This window comes from Sminthopsis crassicaudata, chromosome 5 (genome assembly GCF_048593235.1).
Source record: "Sminthopsis crassicaudata isolate SCR6 chromosome 5, ASM4859323v1, whole genome shotgun sequence".
Lineage (NCBI taxonomy): Eukaryota > Metazoa > Chordata > Mammalia > Dasyuromorphia > Dasyuridae > Sminthopsis > Sminthopsis crassicaudata.
This window is the reverse complement of record NC_133621.1, coordinates 244110457-244130865: the sequence shown is the minus strand read 5'-3', so window position 1 is coordinate 244130865 and position 20409 is coordinate 244110457. Positions and strand designations below refer to the sequence as shown.

The window sequence follows — 20409 nt, the reverse complement described above, 5'->3', positions numbered from 1 at the left end:
TCTGGAATCTGGAGTCTGGAGCCTGAAGTCTTTTCTGTGTCTGTGGCTGAAAGAGCCTTCTGTGTCTGAGACTCTTTTAAATACCTCAATATGATTATATCACTACAGCATACTGAGCATGCACCAACTGTACTTAACTAGAAAATCAATCACATTGAAAAGGTGCTTAACTATAAACACCCTGTTGCCCTTGATTCAAATATACCTTTTCAGAGTTCCAGTCCTCTACACCAAGATATGATGAAAAAGTATATTGTATTAGAAAGTTGGGGAAATGTAAAGTGAGGGTGTTTCAGGGAGTATAAATATGTATGTTGAAAAAGTATGATGCACTGGAAAATAGAAATTGTAAGATTACATGGGTGAAAACAACTAAATATAAAACCAGATACTTGCAAGCTGAAGTGGGAGTAGTCTCAAAGGGAAGGTACGAGTTTTAAGGATAATGGAAAAAGGTTTCTTGTACAAGATAAGATTTTAGCTGAGACTACAAGGAAAGGTTAGAAGTAAGAAGCATTCCAGGCATGGAGACAGCCAATGAAGACACTTGGTACTACTGAGAATAACCAAGCCTTCATAGTCGATCCTTGCACATCCTTATTGTTATTGTGTACAAGGTATTCCTGGTTCTGCTTGTTTCAACATCAATTCATGTAAATCTTTCCAGGCCTTTCTAAAATCAGCTTATTCATCATTTTGTATAGAACAATAATATTCCATTGCCTTCATATATCACAATTTATTCAGCCATTTCCCAATTGATGGGCATCTATTCCTCTTCCAATTCTTTGCTACTACAAAGAGCTGCTACAGACATATTTGCACAATGAGCCCTTTTTCCTCCTTTAAGATACCCTTGGAAAACAGACCCTGTAATGGCACTGTTAAGTCAAAGGATATATTTAATTTTATAGCTCTTTGTTCAAAGTTCCAGATTGCTCTCCAAAATGGCTGTATCTTTTACAACTCTACCATTATTGTGCCAGTTTTCCCACATCCCCTCCAACATTTATCATATTTTCCTTTCATCTTAGCCAATCTGAGAGGTGTGAGGTGGTACCTTAGAACTGTTTTAATTTGCATTTCTCTAATCAATAGTGATTTAGAACATATTTTCATAAGACTATAAATAGCATTAATTTCATTCATTTGAAAATTGTTCATATCCTTTCAAAATTTATTAATTGGGGAATGACTTATATTCTTATAAATTTGACAGAATTATTTATATATTTTAGAAATCAGACCTTTATCAGAAATACTGGCTATGAAGATTTTATTCCCAGCTTCGTACTTCCCTTTTAATCTTGTTTCCATTGGTTTTGTTTGTGCAAAAACTTTTTTGCTTTAATGTAATCAAAGTTGTCTATTTTAACTTTCATAATGTTCTCTAGTTCTTCTCTGATCATAAATTCCTATATTCTCCAAAGACCTGATAGGTAAATTATCCCTTGTTCTCCTAATTTGTTTATGGTATCATCCTTTATGCCCAAATCATCTTATTTTCATATGGGATGTGAAATGTAGGTCCATGCCAACATTATGTTCCAGTTTTCCCAGCAATTTTTGTCAAACAATGAGTTCTTATTCCAGAATCTGGAGTTTGGGGAATTTATCAAAAACTAGATTGCTATAAGCCTTGATTATTGTGTTGTGTGTATCTAATTTATTTCACTGATCCACCAATCTTTCTTTGCCAGTACCAAATTATTTTGATGACTGCTACTTTATAATATAGGTTTAGATTTGGTGTACTAAGCCACCATCCTTTGTATTTTTTTCCCATGAATTCCCTTGATATTCTTGACCTTTTATTCTTTCAGATGAATTTTATTTTTTCTAATTCTATAAAATAATGTTTTGGCAGTTTAATTGGTATGGCACTGAACAAGTAAACCAGTTTAGTCAGAATTGTTTTTATTATATTAGTTTGCCCTAATTGATAATTGCCCTAACATTGATATTTTTCCAATTGTTTAGATCTGACTTTGAGAAGTATATTGTCATTGTGTTCATATACTTCTTGGGTTTGTCTTGACAAGTGGATTCCCAAGTATTTTATTTTGCCTACAGTAATTTTACATCTCTTGCTGAGGGGCTTTGTCAGTAATATACAGAAATGCAGATAATTTGTGAGGTTTTTTATATCCTACAACTTTGTTAAAGCTGTGAATTGTTTCCAATAGATTTTTGGATGATTTTCTAAGATTCTGTTAAGTATATCATCATATTAACTGCAAAGTGTGACAGCTTTATTTCTTCATTGCCTATTCTAATTCCTTTAATTTCATTTTCTCTTGTTATTGCTGTGTGGCTCAGAAATGATGAGGAGTCATCATTTGACAAAAAAGTTGGAGAGATTTCTAGAAGCAAAGCAAAAGTTTATTACATGTTCTTGGGAAAAGGAAGTCCTACCCATGGAGCAGAAGATAGAAGCACCTCCTGGGGGCAGGGTTAACACTTTAATCCCTAATTGCAAATACTCCCTCCCACCACTGACCCTCATCCTCATTGGCTGAAGGTTTTACATTCTAAACTTCGGAACTACCTAAGAAATTGAACTTGACCAATAACCAATAGTTGCCCATATTTGATTGAAATAGGGAAAAAATGATGTCAAGGGAGGATAGCAGGAAGAGGATATAAGTATGCCCTTGAATCAGTGCTCAAAGTTCTTCAGGCCTAGTCAAACTCTGAAGTAAATGAAGCCTTACTTGATTTTCACAACTGTCTTGAAAGATCTCACCTCATCTTGTTCAGTCCTCCCTCTTATTTGTACACTGAGATCTCTTCAAATTTTGTAACATAACCTCACATTCCCTATCTAATTCCTCATCCCTTTCTGGCTCCTGTTGGTCTTCTTGGGCCACTGGCTCCCACCCTTGTTGTTTTAACACCATCAATCTAACAGACCCTTCAGCTTTCTCCTCCAACTTATCATTCTGGATAATGAGTTTTGGACTATTCTAGTTATCAATTGGGTCCAACAAGGTATGCAGGTAGGGAGTAATATAACACCACTAATAGCTATAAGACCAAACCAAAGAAGCTGCTTCAGGCTGACCAAGAGAGTAGAACTGACTACCCAGTGGGGTCAAGACTGAAAAGGGAGAGGAGTGAGTAGTAGGCCCGGGCACTCGCAGCAGCAGCAGTGGCAGTGGAGTCTGGTCCTGAATGTCAGAATCAGGTCTCAGAGATTTTCAGGATGACCAAGTAGTTGAAATTTCATGGCTCAGAGTCTGGAAGAAGCAACTCTCACAAGTATATTAAAATGCAAGGACTAAATATGAGTAAAAGAAAAAAAAATGAACAAAATTTATGTAGTAATAGATAGTAATAAAGAGGTTACTAAGGACAAGAACCAGAAACCCCACCCAGAAGAAGGTTGGGGGGAGAATGAGGCTATCAAAAATGTCTCTCATCCAAACAGCTTTCCTAGAGTTGTGCCACAGTTCTCTTTTAATGTCCTGACCCAGTTTCTCTAATTGTCCTATTCAGTTACTCTGCCCCCGGTTATAACCATTCCCTCTTAATGTCTGATAGAATAAAGATCTTATATCTTAGACCTTAGGCTATATTTATTCCCTTTTAATGTTTGATGGGATAAAGGTCTTTATCCATTTTAAACATCATTAGAATATCAGGAGGCTCTCCAGTACCTCCCTCCATTATGTCATCCTCATCCTAGGTTCCTCCCCCCATTAGGTCAGTCCCATCCAGGTATGTCCCCCATTATGTCATTGTTCTTATTACCCTATAAAAGAATCTTGTTATCGGACATTCAGGGCTGGATTCTTTGAGATAATAGTCTTGTTCAGCCCTGGGACCAATCATTGGATCCATTTGGTTCCAGTAAATGTCTCCCATTTAATAAATTTTTGAATTGTTCTCTAATCTCTATCTTGCTCAGTTTCTCCAGCCTTAAGCTAGGATAGATACCAAGGAATGTTTTTCCCAAATTCTTGCATTTTTTCCCCTCAAAGGAGTAGGTGCAATAGTTAGAACATGTGCCCTTTAGTGAGTATGATCTCTCCCATAAAAATGCTAGAGTCTTACAAGGGAAGGTTTTTTTACAGGTGTTAACAAAATAAAGCAGTTTGACGTCCCTGCAAGGGGCACATGTGGAGGGCCTTTTCTGAATTTACTTACATGGAAACTATATGAGGGAATGCAGGAGTAAGGGAATTAAAGTTGCCATGGTCAGAAGTAAACAATCAGCAACATGGGCAGCTGATATATAAGCCTGCTTCCCTTCACCTGGAATGAATTCCCCTTCATTTCACTTTCTCTGCATATTTAATGGGGAATTGTTTGTGTGTCAAAAGTTCTCTTTCCATATAGCCCCTCATGATTATGCAAAACATGAAAAACACTTTTGAAGACAGTATAAATCTTTAATAAATAAATCAGGGGTTTAGGATTAGTTCCAGGGACCCCAAGGACCTAGTCCCGGCTGTGACGGATGTAGAAAACCCTTACCCAAAATGACTACTCAGAGATCACTCACTCAGTAGAAGACAGAAAAGTTGTTTATTGAAAACCTCCAGAGGATGAGCCATCCCATCACAAGATAAGAAAGAAAAAGCTTGCTGTAGGAGGGCTAAAGAAGTAGTAAAGATACATAGCTTTTATATGAGATTACATCACAAGTAAGAGAGAATGGGGAGAGGGAGGCATCTATTTGGTTGTTGCTATTTGGAGAGATTGGAATGGAAGGTTTCTGTTTCCCCAAAATCTGATTTTGAAACAGAAAATCGGGCCTTCAGGCTTAATCAAGCAGATAGCGGTCCAACTAATAGACTAAATATCGATAAATGAAAAATACTGATAAATGTCATCAGCTCAGGTTAAGTAAATATGGTTACAGCTGGCCAAGGCTCAAGTAAATATGGGCCTGCACATATTATACAAGTCATAAGGGAAACGCAGAAATAATGAAAATAAAATACAGAAGAAGAATTCACATATTCTTGTAAGTTCTTCACCTTATCTGGCTCTATTACCCACACAGCCTTTCATCAAATACAGTGTAAAATTCTCTCAGCAGATTAGTTTAACTTTTAGGGTGCTAAAAAATCTAGCCTAATCAGAGCATGATGAGATTCCTAGCTTTCTCTCAAAGAACAAAAGGCAAAGTGGGAATAGCCCCAAGTACTTGGCTGAAGCAAGCATTTAGATAAAGAAACTCTAGCACCAGGAAGTAAAAGGACTAAAAGATATAATAGCAGCAACCAAAAAGTCCTCCAGGGCTGGGCTGCAAATTAAAATATCTACATACTTGTATTTTATCTCACTGACCACTTGTTCTGATTATAGATATTTGCTGTAAGAGGAAAAATCAGGGACATGATTTATTTAAGGCAGTTTTACTTCAGGTAACTGTTCTAATTTTTACCCATTCCTTTTTTTTTTTTTAATTTAATTTTTATTTTATTTTATAATTATAACTTTTTTTTTTTGACAGTACATATGCATGGGTAATTTTTTATAACATTATCCCTTGCACTTACTTCTGTTCAGATTTTTTCCCTTCCTCCCCCAACCCCCTCCCCCAGATGGCAGGCAGTCCCATACATGTTAAATATATTACAATATATTCTAGATACAATATATGTGTGTAGAACCAAATTTCTTGTTGTACAGGAAGAATTGGATTCAGAAGGGAAAAATAATAGTTTACACTCATTTCCCAGTGTTCCTTTTCTGGATGTAGCTGATTCTGTCCATCATTAATCAATTGGAACTGGATTAGCTCTTCTCTATGTTGAAGATATCCACTTCCATCAGAATACATCCTCATACAGTATCATTGTTGAAGTGTATAATGATCTTCTGGTTCTGCTCGTTTCACTCAGCATCAGTTGATGTAAGTCTCTCCAAGCCTCTCTGTATTCCTCCTGCTGGTCATTTCTTACAGAACAATAATATTCCATAACATTCATATACCATAATTTACCCAACCATTCTCCAATTGATGGACATCCATTCATCTTCCAGCTTCTAGCCACTATGAAAAGGGCTACCACAAACATTCTGGCACATACAGGTCCCTTTCCCTTCTTTAGTATTTCCTTGGGATATAAGCCCAGTAGTAGTATGGCTGGATCAAAGGGTATGCACATTTTGATAACTTTTTGGGCATAATTCCAGATTGCTCTCCAGAAAGGTTGGATTCTTTCACAACTCCACCAACAATGCATCAGCATCCCAGTTTTCCCACAGCCCCTCCAACATTCATCATTATTTGTTCCTGTCATCTTAGCCAATCTGACAGGTGTGTAATGATATCTCAGAGTTGTCTTAATTTGCATTTTTCTGATCAATAGTGATTTGGAACACTCTTTCATATGAGTGGAAATAGTTTTAATTTCATCATCTGAAAATTGTCTGTTCATATCCTTTGACCATTTATCAACTGGAGAATTTAACCATTCCTTCTTAAACCAGGAATAATCAGATGGGTTCTCATTCAAAAGGTAGACCACTAGGAAAGTGAGTCAAAAGGATCCTATCTCAGTGGAGATCAAGAGAGCCCTTCCAATTCATTCTCAAATTTCATCTTCCACCTGGAACAGCTTCTTCTGGGTAGCTTATGGCATATTCCTTTCAGGTGGTGGAGTTTGATGATCCATCCAGACAGTCATACCTGAATTCAAAACTCCAAATAAATTTCAGCTGCAGTCCCAAAAGATTTTATCTCCTACAGCAATTATCATTAATCAGAGCTTCAGATTAATCTAACTCTCAAGGATGACAGTAAAAGATTCATCCTAGAAAGTTTACAGCTTCTACAATTTATCTTTCATATCTAAGTAGATGGTTCCAAGTTTAATATTACACAGATCATTTTGCTTTTAAAATACCCAATACAGAGAAAAAAATTCCAAATTGCATATTGTCCATCCTATTTCTTACCAGGTTTAGATTTAGGGAACCAAAATGAAATTAGGGTTTCTGGTGGTCAGGGAATCAAATGATAAGGTCTAGTGCCAGGTTCGAGGTTCAGGGAACCAAATAGAGAGGTTTGGTTCCCCTGCAACCCCGTGGGATTCAGCACAAGAGTAGGGAGTTTTGGGGACTCCCTTCTGGTGGTGCAGAGGTTCTCTGTAAAAGAATTTACAGACCTGAAAAAGAGGGTTATTATGGGGATTGGAAGTAAGCTTAGAAATCCTGATAGAGAGGCATAAAGTCTGGTTAGGGAAATAGATGAAAATAGAGGATAAATAACAATGGAAAAGAATATTATTCCAGCAGACAGATCTATAGAAAATGGAGTTTTGCACTGAGAATGCAGTTCTCAGTGGACAGAAGGTCCTGGCAGCAAAGGAAGCTGCCAAAGTCCATCTGCAAAGACTTTAGTTGATGGAAGCTTATTATATTGGGTGTCTTAGTGGGGATTGGAACAAGCCCAGATCTCCTATTGGAATTCAAAGGGATGCTTTTTGACCAAGATTTGTAATTGAATCAAAGGCTCTGGCATCCTGGAAAGACAACTTGTCTGGGGAGGATATGCCTCAGCCAGGAGAGGCTGGGAATCTGAAAGGAATCACAGATCAATAGGAAATAGGAGTTTCTTAAAGGGACCATAACCCATTTCATTTCCACAGAAAAGGAACTTTCAGACTTAACATTAATACTCTTTTCACTCTAAAAAAAAAAAAAAAAAATTAAACTTTTGGAAATAATCCTATCAAATTATCAGATCAGATTAAAATCCTGCTCTAGGTTGGTTTTCTTTCTTTTTTTTTTTTTAATCATATTCCTTAAACAAGGAGACTATTATGCACTTAAACATTAAATAATTTGCTTTAGACAGATGGGATATCTTAGTAGAAATAAATTGCTTTCTGAAAATTTACAATTCCTACAAACTCCTAGACTTGAAAAATAAAAATAAAACATTCAGTTATTAATACCACATAACTGTAGATTATTCCTTGTTCCTTTAAACAGTAGAAGCAATTAATGTTTGAAACAGCAAGGAGCTGAAGTTTCTTTAAAAAAAAAAAAAAGCCACCATACTTACTGGGAGGAGGGAGATTAGATCAACTGGCCACGTTCTTTTCCACCATGCTTCTGGACTCCAACTTATCACAGCTAATCTTTTTAGGGTGCCATTTCTCCCAGGATCCAATCTGCCAGCTAAAGACAGGCCCAAACCTCATGGGGTGTCTCCTTTCCCATGGCAAATGTTTGTTCCTTTTTAATTTCCCATTTCTGGAAAGCTATTTTCCTCTCTCTTCCTCCTTCTCTCACACCATCTCTTCCTGTCCCATCTCTACCTCTCTCCTCCCAACGCCTACTTTGCTCAAACCTTCTTTGACATACGTTAAACACTCCCAAACTAATACTAGATGCTCCATTTAAACTATTAATTGTTTTTACAAATCAATCTTTCTTGTCCCTTGTCTTTAAATCTATTTTTTTTAAACTTTAAGTTTCAAGGTTCACAAATAACTTTGAACCAAATTTCATAAAACTTATACATCCCCAACAGAGTTGACAAAATTTTAAGGCATAACTTATAGTTTACAAATTACCCAATACCTCTAGAAAGCAACATACCATCTAAGTAGGGAGATATAACCACGACCTCCCCTAAGGTGCTACCAGCATTTTGTTTTAATAACCTATATTTTAACTTAAAACCCAATCAAATACAGCTTTAAATTCCCAATTATAGTTAAAATAACGAATTTCACTAAATAGCATATTTTCTTTCTTTCCCTCCACATGGCCCTGCTGCAGTCAGGACAGGAGGGAAGGAAAGGAAAGACGCTACCATCTTCACTCTCTTTACCCACATGATACAATTTGGACTTTCCTCCAGCAGATGGCTTATACAAGGGTTTAGTGATAGCAGCATAAGAATCCATCCATGCCCAACAATATCCTACAAACCCCAGAAATTTGCATAGCTTTTTCTTTATCTTGTGTAATATTCCCTAATTCTGCTGGCAGGGTCCAATCTCTTGCTGCCTTCACTAATCAAATGCCCTAAATATTTTACCTCCCTCCCCACAAACTGCAATTTCTCTTTTGCTATTCTAAACACCAATTCTCCCAGGAAATTTAATAGATCAATGGTACAACTTACTGGTATGTTCCCTTGTATCCCCCACTACTAGTACATACTAGTAGATAACTAGTAGTTACATATTGTAACACACACATTCCCATTACTGGTTGGGAAATTTCCCATGCAAATTTCAAGGATTCAACCAAACAAATTTTGGAGACTCAGTGTAGCCTTGGGCAATCTCTCCTTAAAGTTTCAGAATCTCTAATTTGATATTTTATGGGGGGAGGAGGTTAATTTGTTCTTTTTTTAAAGTATTTTTTTTTTTTTAGTTGTATGCCTAATTCTTTGATCTCCTCTTTCTCTATTTTATTCATCTAGCTATTTAGAGATATAAAATTTCTCTTAAGAACTACTTTGCCTGCATCCTATAGGTTTTGGTATATTGTCTCATTACTGTCATTCTCTTGAATGAAATTATGGATTGCTTCTGTGATTTGTTGTTTGATCCACTCATTCTTTAGAATTAGATTACTTAATTTCCAATTTGCTTTTAGTCTATCTTTCCCTAGCCCTTTATTAAATATAATTTTTATTGCATTGTGGTCTAAAAAGGAAACATTTACTATTTTTGCCTTTCTGCATTTTCTTGTGAGATTTTTAATGCCCTAATATATGGTCAATTTTTGTGTGGGTACCATGTACTGCAAAAGAAAAGGTGTATAATTTTCTGTCTTTATTCAATTTTCTCCAGAGGTCTATAATATTTAGGTTTTCTAGGATCTTATTAACTTCTCTAGTTTCTTTCTTGTTTATTTTGTGGTTAGATTTGTCTGATTCTGAAAAGGGAAGGTTGAGGCCCCCATTAGAACATTTTTATTGTCTATTTCTTCCTGAAACTGGTTTAAAATCTTCTCTAGGAATTTGCCTGCTCTACTCCTTGGGGCATACACATTTAGTATCATCATTACTTCATTATTTACTTTATCAAGATGTATTTTCCCCCCTTATCTCTTTAATAAGATCTATTTTTATTTTTGCTTTATCTGAGATCAGAATTGCTACCCCTGCTTTTTTTATTTCAGCTGAAGCATAATAAATTCTGTTCATGCCTTTTACCTTTACTTTGTATGTGCTTCTGTGTCAAATGTGTTTCTTGTAAACAACATATTGGAGGATTGTATTTTTTAATCCATTCTGCCTTCTTGATTTATGGGAGAGTTCATCCCATTCACATTCACAGTTACGAATACTAGTTCTGCATTTCCCACCATCCTATTTCCCCCTTCTCTTAGTAATGTTTTTTTTTAAGGAGGCCACCTACTACTTTATCACTCCTCCCTTTTCTTACTAGTGTTTTGTTTTGTTTTTTTTTTTAATCTACCCCACCTACTACCTTATCTCCTATTACTCTTTTCCCCTTTCTTAGCAGGGTTTTTTGTTTTCATTTTTTTTTTTTTTTTAACTGATGCCACTTTATCTTTTATCAACCTTTCCTCCTTAGGTTTTACCCTAGTGTTTCTGCCCTTTTTTTTCTATCCTGTCCCTCCCTTTTCTCTTCCTCTTTCTCCTTCTACATTTTTTAAGGTTAGATAAATTTCTATGCCCAACTGAATGATTAAGTCATTCCCTCTTGTAGTGATTGAGAGTGACATTTCTTGAAGTTTTTTTCTATCTTGAACTAAAGAATAGTTTCTTTCCATCAGACTCTGTTCAGAAACTTGATTTTATGTGGTTTTCGAGGGAAACTGGGAGAGCTCAAGTAGCTTCCTGACTTTACTCCGCCATCTTGCCTCCACCCCCTGAAGTAACCTGTTTAAATTCTTAAATATGTATTATTTCTTTGTTATTCTAAAACAACCATCATGATTGCTGTCAGGAGTGAATCACCAGACATAGTAAGTTTTCTACTTGGATATGATATGATATCACTTGCCAATATACACATGCATGGAAAGCCAAGGAGCATGTTATTGTCATTATACATCATAATTCTAATTATCTTCATATAATTGCACTTAAAAAAATTTTCCTTCACATAATTGGGTGTGAATGGGGCTTTCTATAAAAACTTTCTGGAAAACATACTCAAGGGTAAAAAGAATACATTTGGCAAGTGGCAAAATTAAATCTTCAAAGTACATAAGCAAAGGACATAAGCAAGAGATAAGGTACATGTCTGAGATCAGAATTTTCAGAAGCAGTAATGATAATAGTATCTATTTTTACAGTTCTTTCTAAGTTTTTTAATGTTTTACATACATTATATAATCTGAATAATGTCTGATTTAAAGAGGCAGTATATTTTTTAATCTTTGTTGATAGCTGTCAATTACAATATTCCTAAAGTTAGTTGTAGAGAACACCACAATATTTTTTGGATGTCTTCACATGAGTGAACTAAAAAGAATCATAAACAATTATATAGTCAACTTTAGAATTTACAGAAAAGCAGTTTGCTAAAGGGATAAATATTGATTTGGAGTCAGAGGACCTGGGAAAAGTTCCTGATTCTCACTTATTGTGTGACTTTAGACACCCTTTTCTGGAATTCAGTAACTTCATTTAAATTATAATAATCTATATAAAACTTCTGAGTTCTAAACTTACAATTCTATAATATTGTGACTCTGAAGAAAAGTATATGACATCTAGATTAATAGTTTTATTTTGCAGACTTTATCAAAAAATAAAAATTTGTGGATAATTTGTGGATAATCTTGATTATTTAAGATATGGGATATACAATATGTCTTATTACTGCCTAATACATCCTTTTCCAGTAAAATATTTTAAATTCCTATTGCTAGTCAAGTGACAATTGACCCCCACTTTCCCTTATTTTGTTCATTTTTAAAATAGTATATCTCAAAAAAAATAGCATATCTCTAGGTACCTACCTGAAATTATTATGAAAGGCATTAAAGGGGGAAAAGTGTTTGAAGTGATATACATCAATAAGTAATATTACATTTTTATCATGTTAACCACAAATAAAAATTTAAAACCCAATTTTTGAAAATTACTAAAGCAATTTTATAATTTTTTAATTTTTAGAATTTCAACCCTATTTTTCCAAATACATGTAAAGAGAGTTTTCAATGTTATTTTTTTTTTTACAATAGTATCTTTTAATTATTACAGTTTTTATGGTATACATCTATAGAATTTAAGTTTGTGAACATGAGATACCTCTTCAGGCCTTTATCTAGGATTTCTTCTGTGCCTGTGTAAGTATGTGCTCAAAAAATGTCACAGAAATAATTACATTTTTTTCTGGGTGGGGGGACTGGGAGGCAACAAAAATGTAAGAAATTTCTTCCAAACTTTTAGTGTATCTCCGCCTTTTTATATACCTTGAGAACTGACTTTTAATGTCTTTAATATTATATCAACTTCAGGGGTCCTTTTCTTGATCTATCCACTGGAAGAAACATTTTTGTTTCATTCACTACCATGTCTCCTCCTTGCTTTGTTCTGGGACTTGTGAGCTGAGACAGTGGCAACACTGTCATTATAAAACAAAGAATTTATTATAAAAATTTCATTTTCAGCTTTCATTTTTGTAAAACGTTTGTGTTCCAAATTGTTTTTGCCTCTCCCCCTCAACTATATAGTTAAGTTAAATATAAGTTGAATGTGTGCTATTCTTTTAAACTTGTTTCAATATTTGTCATGTTGTGTAAGAAAAATAGGACCCAAAAGGGGAAAAAAAACCACAATAAACAAAGAAACAAATAATATAGTGAAAACACTATGCTTCAATCCACATTCAGTGTTCATAGTTTTTCCTCTGGATGTAACTGGCATTTTCCATCCTAAGTCTATTGAAGAGCTCAGTACATCACAGTTTATCATAACATAATCCTATACACAATATTCTCCTGGTCCTATTTACCTCATTCAGCATCAATTCACATAGGTCTTTCCAGGCTTTCATGAAATCAACCTATTCCTCATTTCTTATAGAACAATAATATTCCATTACATTCATATGTAATGTATGGGCATCCACTCAATTTCTAGTTCCTTGCCACTACAAAGAGAGCTGCTACAAACATTTTTGTACATGTGGGTCTTTCTTTTTTATTATCTCTTGGGGATACAGTTCAAGAAGAGACACTGTTGGATCAAAGGATATGCACACCCACACACACACACACACACACACACACACACACCCATATATATATATTGGACATTGTTCCAAATTGCTCTCCATAATGATTGGATCAGTTCACAAGTCCACCAACAATGTACTAGAATCCCACTTTTCCCACATTCTTCCAAAATTAATCATCTTTCCTCATATTTTGGCCAATCTTACACTTGTGAATTGGTTCCTCAGATTTGTCTTAATTTACTTGTCTGTTCATATCTTTTGACCATTACCAATAGTAGATATTTTAGAAATGAGGTCTTTATCAGAAACACTGGTTGTAAAAAAAAAAAATTTTCCCAGCTTTCTGCTTTCTTTCTAATCTTGGCTGCATTGATTTGGTTTGTGCAAAATCTTTTTAACTTAATGTAAACAAAATTATGCATTTTGTGTTTCATAATTTTCTCTAGGTCTTTTTTAGTGATATATCCCTTTTCCACAGATCTGACAGACTATCTCTTATTCTACAAATTTGCTTATGAATATCACCTCATATGTCTAAATCAGTAACTTATTTTGACCTTATCTAGGGCGGGATATTAGATGTTGGTCAATGCCTAATTTCTGACATAAGATTTTCCAATTTTCTGAGCTATTTTTATCAAATAATGTGTTCTTTTCTGAGATTTGGAGTCTTTGGGTTTATCAAACATTAGATTTCTGTATTCATTGACTATTGTGTCTTATGAATTTAACCTCTTACATTGATCCACTATTCTGTTTACGGGTCATTACCAAATGACTTTGATGACTGATACTTTATAATGTAGCTTTAGGTTCCTTTGCATTTTTTTATTAATTCCTTTGATATTCTTAATCTTTTGTTCTTTCAGATGAATTTTCTTATTTTTTCTAGCTCTATAAAATAATTTTGGTAGTTTTATTAGTATCACTGAATAAGCAGATTAATTTAGATAGAATTGTCATTTTTATTATTAATTACCTCAGTCTATCAATGAATAATTGATATTTTTGAATTACATCTAATATTTGTGTGAAATGGGTTTTGTAGTTGTTTTTATATAGTTCCTGTCTTCATCTTGGTAGATAGCTGTAGCGGCCTGGAACTCTGAAAGGGTGTACTTGAAAATAAGACAGCAGGATGCTTGTAGTTAAGTACCTACTCTTTGTGAAATGGTGGCTCTCTAAGCATATACTTGATGTAATGTAATAATGTGGTCAATCTAGTTGGTGTATACTTAGGGTAATGTGGTGATGTGATGTTCTACAGCTGTGCATGCGAAGTATTATGATATGGTGATGTAGTCATGCTGGGGTATTAAAGGGGAGTCCCAGGGACAGAGGGCTGTCTCTTTCAGCCATAACACTTAGCAAATAGCCTCCCAAATATTTTATATATACAAATATAAATGGCATTTCTCTATCTCTTGCTGCTGGGCTTTCTTGGAAACATATAGAAATGCCAATGATTTATGTGGGTTTATTTGTATCCTGAAACTTCATTAATTAATTCATTAATTGTTTCAGGTAGTTTTTAGTTGATTCTCTAAATATACCATCATATCATCTGCAAAGAGTGATAATTTTATTTCCTCATTATCTACTCTTATTCCTTCCATTTCTTTTCCTTATAACTGAAGTTAATTTTCTAGTAGAATGTTGAATAATTGTGGTTATAATAGGCAACCTTATTTTAGCCCAGATCTTATTGGGAATGCTTACATATAATGTATGCTGATGGTTATAGATAGATGCTAAATGATTATTCTAAGAAACACTCCATAATTCTTATGATCTCTAGTGCTTTTATTTGGTCAAAAGCTTTTTCTCCAACTATTAAGATAATCATATGATTTCTGTTAATTTTGTTACTGATATGGTCAATCATGCTAACAGTTTTCCTGATACTGAATCAACCCCACAATCTGGATATAAAACCCATTTGGTCAGAGGATATTATTATCTTGGTGGTACTACTAATATTCTATTTAAGATTTTTTTCATCAGTATTCATTAGGAAACTTGGTTTATAATTTTCTTTCTCTGTTTTGGCTCTTCTTGACTTAGGTATCAGAACCAGGTCTGTGTCATAAAAGAAATTTGGCAGTACTTCTTTATTTTTGCAAATTACTTTTACAATATTGGAATTAATTGTTCTTCAAATGTTTGTATAGAATTCTCTTGTAAATACATATCCTCCTGGAGATTTTTTCTTAGGGAGGTCATTGATGACTAATTCAATTTCTTTTTCTAAAGTAAGATTATTTAAATATTTTGTTTCCTCTTCTATTAATCTGGGCAAATTGTATTTTGAAAATACCCATTTCACTTAGATTATCAAGTTTATTGGCATACAATTGGACAAATAGTTCCTACTTACTGCTTTAATTTCTTCTACATTGGTGGTAAATTCACCTGTTTTATTTTTGTTTGTGACAAATTTTTTTCTTTCCTTTTTTTTGCTATTTTTTCCCATAAAACCAACTCTTAAGTTTCATTTATTAATTTAATAGTTTTCTTACTTTCAATTTTATTAATATCTCCTTTGATTTTTACATTTTTTATATTTAACTGAAAGTTTTGAATTTGTTCTTTTTCTAGGTTTTTAGTTGCATGATCATCTCTTTATTTTCTTCATGTAAGCATCCAGAGATATAAACATTTTCCCTATCTACTTCTTGGGTAACATCCCTTAAGTTTTTGTATTTTTCTCTTTATTGTCATTCTTTTGGATGAAATTATTGTTTCTTTTGTTGCTTAACCTACTCATTCTTTTGGATTAATACATTTCATTTCCAATTAATTTTTGAGTTTTTTATCCTTGATCCTTTGCTACACATAATTTTTAATGTATCCAAAAAGGATGCATTCAATAATTGTTTTTGACTGTAAGGTTCTTATGCCTTAATGCATTGCTCATTTTTTTGTGTAGATGCCATGTGCTGCTGAAAAAAGGAAATATTCCTTTCTATTTCCATTCCATTTTGCACAGAGGTCTGTCATATCTAACTTTTTAAAAATTCTATTTACCTCCATAACTTCTTATTTATTTGGAAGTTTCATTTTTCTAATTCTGCGAAAGGGAAGTTGAGATCTCCCATTAATATTGTTTTGCTGTCTTCTTGCAACTCACTTAATATCTCCTCTAAGAATTTGTATGCTATAGCATTTGGTGCATCTATGTTTAGTATTGATATTACACCATTATGTATGAAAGTACCCTTCAGCAAGATGTAGTTTCCTTCCTTATCTCATTTAATTATATCTATTTTTGCTTTTACTTTATCTGAAAGATAAGATCTCCCCAGTTGTTTTTTTGCACTTCAACTAAAGCATAATATATTTTACTCCAGTCTTTTACCTTGACTCTGTTTGTGTGCCTTTGTTGAAAATGTGTTTCTTATAAACAATATAATTATAGGATTCTGTTTTTTAATTCACTCTGCTATCTACTTCCTTTTTATGACGCATTCATCTCATTCATATTCACAGTTAAGATTACTAATGCTGTATTACCCCTGAAAGATGATGTCAGTTTTGCAGATAGTTGATTCTTGTTGGTAATCTAACCTCCCTTACTTTCTGAAATAATTACAGGCCCTCCAGTCCTTTCATGTTAAAACTGCTAGGAACTGGGTAATCCTGATTGTGACTCTTCAATATGTGAATTGTTACTTTCTGATTGTTTGTGGTATTTTCTCTTAATCTCATAATTCTGGAATTTAGCTACAAAATTCTTTGCAATTTTCATTTTAGGTTCTCTTTCAAAAGGTGATTTATTGGTGGATTCTTTCAATGACTATTTTACCTCTAGTTCTAGAGTAAAGTAATTTTCCTTGATGATTGAATTAATATTAATTACCTAGCTTAATATCTAAACAATAATATATATATATAATAATTGAAATAAATTAATATTATTTCTTATCATCATTCATTAAACAACCCCATTTGGAAATAATCACGTGTGTTGCAATCATCCTCAGTTGATGTCGGGTTGAAACGTTATTGGATCTTGCTATATAAATCTGCTGTTTTATTGGAGTCTCCCAGGTTTCCACCCTGTTGATAAACCACCCCAAAATTAAAAATTACCTAATGCCGTTGTAATCACTGGAGATGCCACGATTATGAGGCCAAGTCGCATCGACACCATCATAAATGCATCGACGAAAAGCATGGTTGAGCTGAAGTAGGGACAAATGGGCCTGAAGTAGCAACCAGTAGCCAGTCAAAGGTATTAAGGTCCATTTGCAATATATGGGCTTGCTCTGAAGGATCATATTTAACATTCCTTTTTTTTTTTTTTTTTTTTTTTTTCAGTTTTTGGAGTTTGACTGCTTCCTGATGTCTTATTGAATAATTTACTTCCATTTGTCTAATTCTGATTTTTAATAAATTATTTTCTTTGGTTAGTACATTTTTAAAGGAATTGTTTTGTTCAGTGGATTTTTTTCATTTCACCAAATTTACTTTTTGAGTTGTTTTCTTTTTTCCATTTGCCAATTTTATTTTTATTTGTTTGTTTATTTTTGATGAGGCAATTGGAGTTAAGTGACTTGCCCAGGGTCACATAGTATAGTCAATAAGTGTTAAATGTCTGAGGCCAAATTTGAACTGTGATCCTCCTGACTTCAGGGCTGGTGCCAACTAGCTGCCACTACCAACACAGGTGAAAATACTATGTTGTGAACCACATTCACTCCCCATAGTCTTCTTTCTGGATGCAGATGGCTCTCTCCATACCAAGTCTGAATCACCTCATTGTTGAAAAGAGCCAAGTCCATCAGAGTTGTTGATCATATAATTTTGCTATGGCTGTGAACAATGTTCTCTCATGGTTCTACTCACTTCACTTAATATCAGTTCATGTAAGTTGGTCCAGGCCTTTATGAAATTGTCCTGCTGATCATTTCTTAAAAGAAAAATAATATTCCATTACATTCATATGCTATAACTTATTCAGTAATTCCCCATCTCATGATTATTCTCTCAATTTTTAGTCTGTTGTCACTATAAAAAGGGATGCTAAAAACATTTTTGCACATGTGGATCTTTCCTCCCCATTTTTTTTGCTGAGGCAATTGGGGTTAAGTGACTTGTCTAGGGTCACACAGCTAGGATGTGTTAAATGTCTAAGCCAGATTTGAACTCAGGTCCTCCTAACCTCAGAACTAGTGGTCTATTCACTGCCCCTGTCTTTTCCCCCTTTTATAATCTCAGTCTCTTTTGCTTCTGGTATTGCAAAAGTAAATCCTGAAAAGGAGTCTACTACAACATGGATAAAAGACAGACAACCAAAAGATTTATACTGGGTCACATCCATTTATCAAATTTCATTGAGTCTCAAACCATGAGGGTTCTTTCCTGGAGGGAGTATAGGAGTGTGGAAAGGAAGGCAAACTTTTACTTTTACTATGCTCCTAGCTTCCTCTTTTGTTATCCCAAATTGCAAATAAAAAAGTCGAGCAGCCTGATGATATATCATGCTGTGTGAATGCTGACTCTGCATTTACTATTGCCAGTCTTTCCTAATTCCCAGCCCCTCAGAGAAACCTCTGGTCACTGTGTTTTGAAATGTTTACTAAGCTTACCTCTTTCTGAAATCTTCAGAGGTCTCTGGCTACTATTTCATATGAACAGTACTTGAAATGTGATAGAGCACTGGAGAGCAGTTGTATGCAAGTTCAGGATCTTTATTCACATGTCTACATCCTATCCTCTGACCTCCTGCACACTCTTAGTTCCTACCCCCAGCAGAGCTCCAGGTGAAAAGAGAGCAAGCTTCTGCCTACTTACAGCTTAAGTAAAGTCTATGAGGTCACACACATAGCCAATCAGAAAAGAAGACTTCTGTTATGAAGCAATTTCAGTATGGCCAGAGTTCCCGCTCAAGCATTTCAGCTTGTTTACTTCTTAGTGCACTGACCCTATCTCCTCTGACCCTTATAATTCCCCTCTCTTTTAAAGTGGCGACCACTCACCACATCAAGCTTACTTTAGTATAATCAATAGTTTGCTTGATCAATGAGATTACCAAATATCATGCTCAAGGAGATAGGATATAACAGAATAATAAACAAAAGTGTGACAGTGAGAACTAGGCTCAAGAGTTGCCCATAACTAAACATAGGTAACATGGTGTTCAACCCATTCAATAGAGTCATGCTCAAGGAGGTAGGACATCAAAGAGGTAGGACATCAATGAGATAGGATGTCACAAATCTATAGTTTAAATTGTATACATCTTTTGAAAGAAAAATACAGAGAAAGGTGTACAAGCAAAGTCATGTCCTGTAGCACTTCCTCAGTAACTTTGGCAGGTGGGTGTGTTGATTTTTCACCCACTAATTTAAAGGCATAGTCTATAAGTGGAAAACAGGGCAAAGCCTCTCCCAGGACACTATATGAGCAACAAGTAGCCATAGGAGAAGTGCACAAGCCCACTGTCCAATTATCAGTCTGTAAGTATTGCACATCACCCAAAACAGTCCAATTCAGCTGCTACACTGGTGCTGTGTCTGTTATCTTTGGTGTCACAGTCAGGAGGGACATTGCTGCCATCAGCATCTGGAGGGCTGCTGAAATCTGGCTGATCCCTCTGATCTGTTGTCTGATCCTTCTCTCCTTGGTTCCTCAGATCATGGATGTTTCTGGTTGAGATCCACTCCTCTGCTGTTGGGTCTGCATCTGGAATAACAAGAGCATACCTGGGACTCCAAACCTTGACCAAACCCTGGCCTTTCGAGATGCCATCTAAGCCCTTCCACATCACTATGGAGAGAGGGCTCTTGTCTTTGTTGACCAGTCTGTTAGCCATACTTTCTGCGTGTGCCAAAAGCACCTTGCTGGGATAAGATCCAAGGAATATGCAAATTGTAAGTAATTATATGTATATATCACCATATTTAAGTGGGCCTGCATGAGTTGGGTGGAGGGTCCCAATACCCCTTTTCATCTTGAGAGTATGATTAACCAGTTCAACAGTGTCTTGTCCCATAGGATTAATATGGGATGCCAGTGGAATGGGCAATGCCCAATTCAGTGCAGAAGGACCTAAAAGCAGAAGATGTATAAGCTGGTCCATTATCTGTCTTAAGTGCACGTGGAATTCCTGCAATGGAGAAGCAATTATAAAGATGGCTGATCACATGCCTAACTGCTTCTCCTGATTGGAGTGAAGCCATGAGGAATTGAGAGTGTGTATCCATAGTTACATGGCTGCACTGCCTTTTAACATGAATAACATCCATTTGCCATAGGGCATTGG

The 20409-nt window shown here is 34.9% G+C and overlaps 1 protein-coding gene across 2 annotated transcripts in view; it reads left to right on the top strand.

Moving 5' to 3' along the window:
* LOC141544481 (uncharacterized) overlaps positions 1–20409 on the top strand; it is an 82150-nt gene that overhangs the window by 36032 nt on the left and 25709 nt on the right. The window contains exon 6 of one of the 2 annotated variants that reach the window (XM_074270721.1): positions 19780–20017. In XM_074270721.1, coding sequence (XP_074126822.1) covers positions 19780–19996 — 217 coding nt within the window. In that variant the 3' untranslated portion in view covers positions 19997–20017. Of the gene's footprint in view, positions 1–19779; positions 20026–20409 lie in introns of those variants that run through there. The other variant, XM_074270722.1, reaches the window with a different exon arrangement.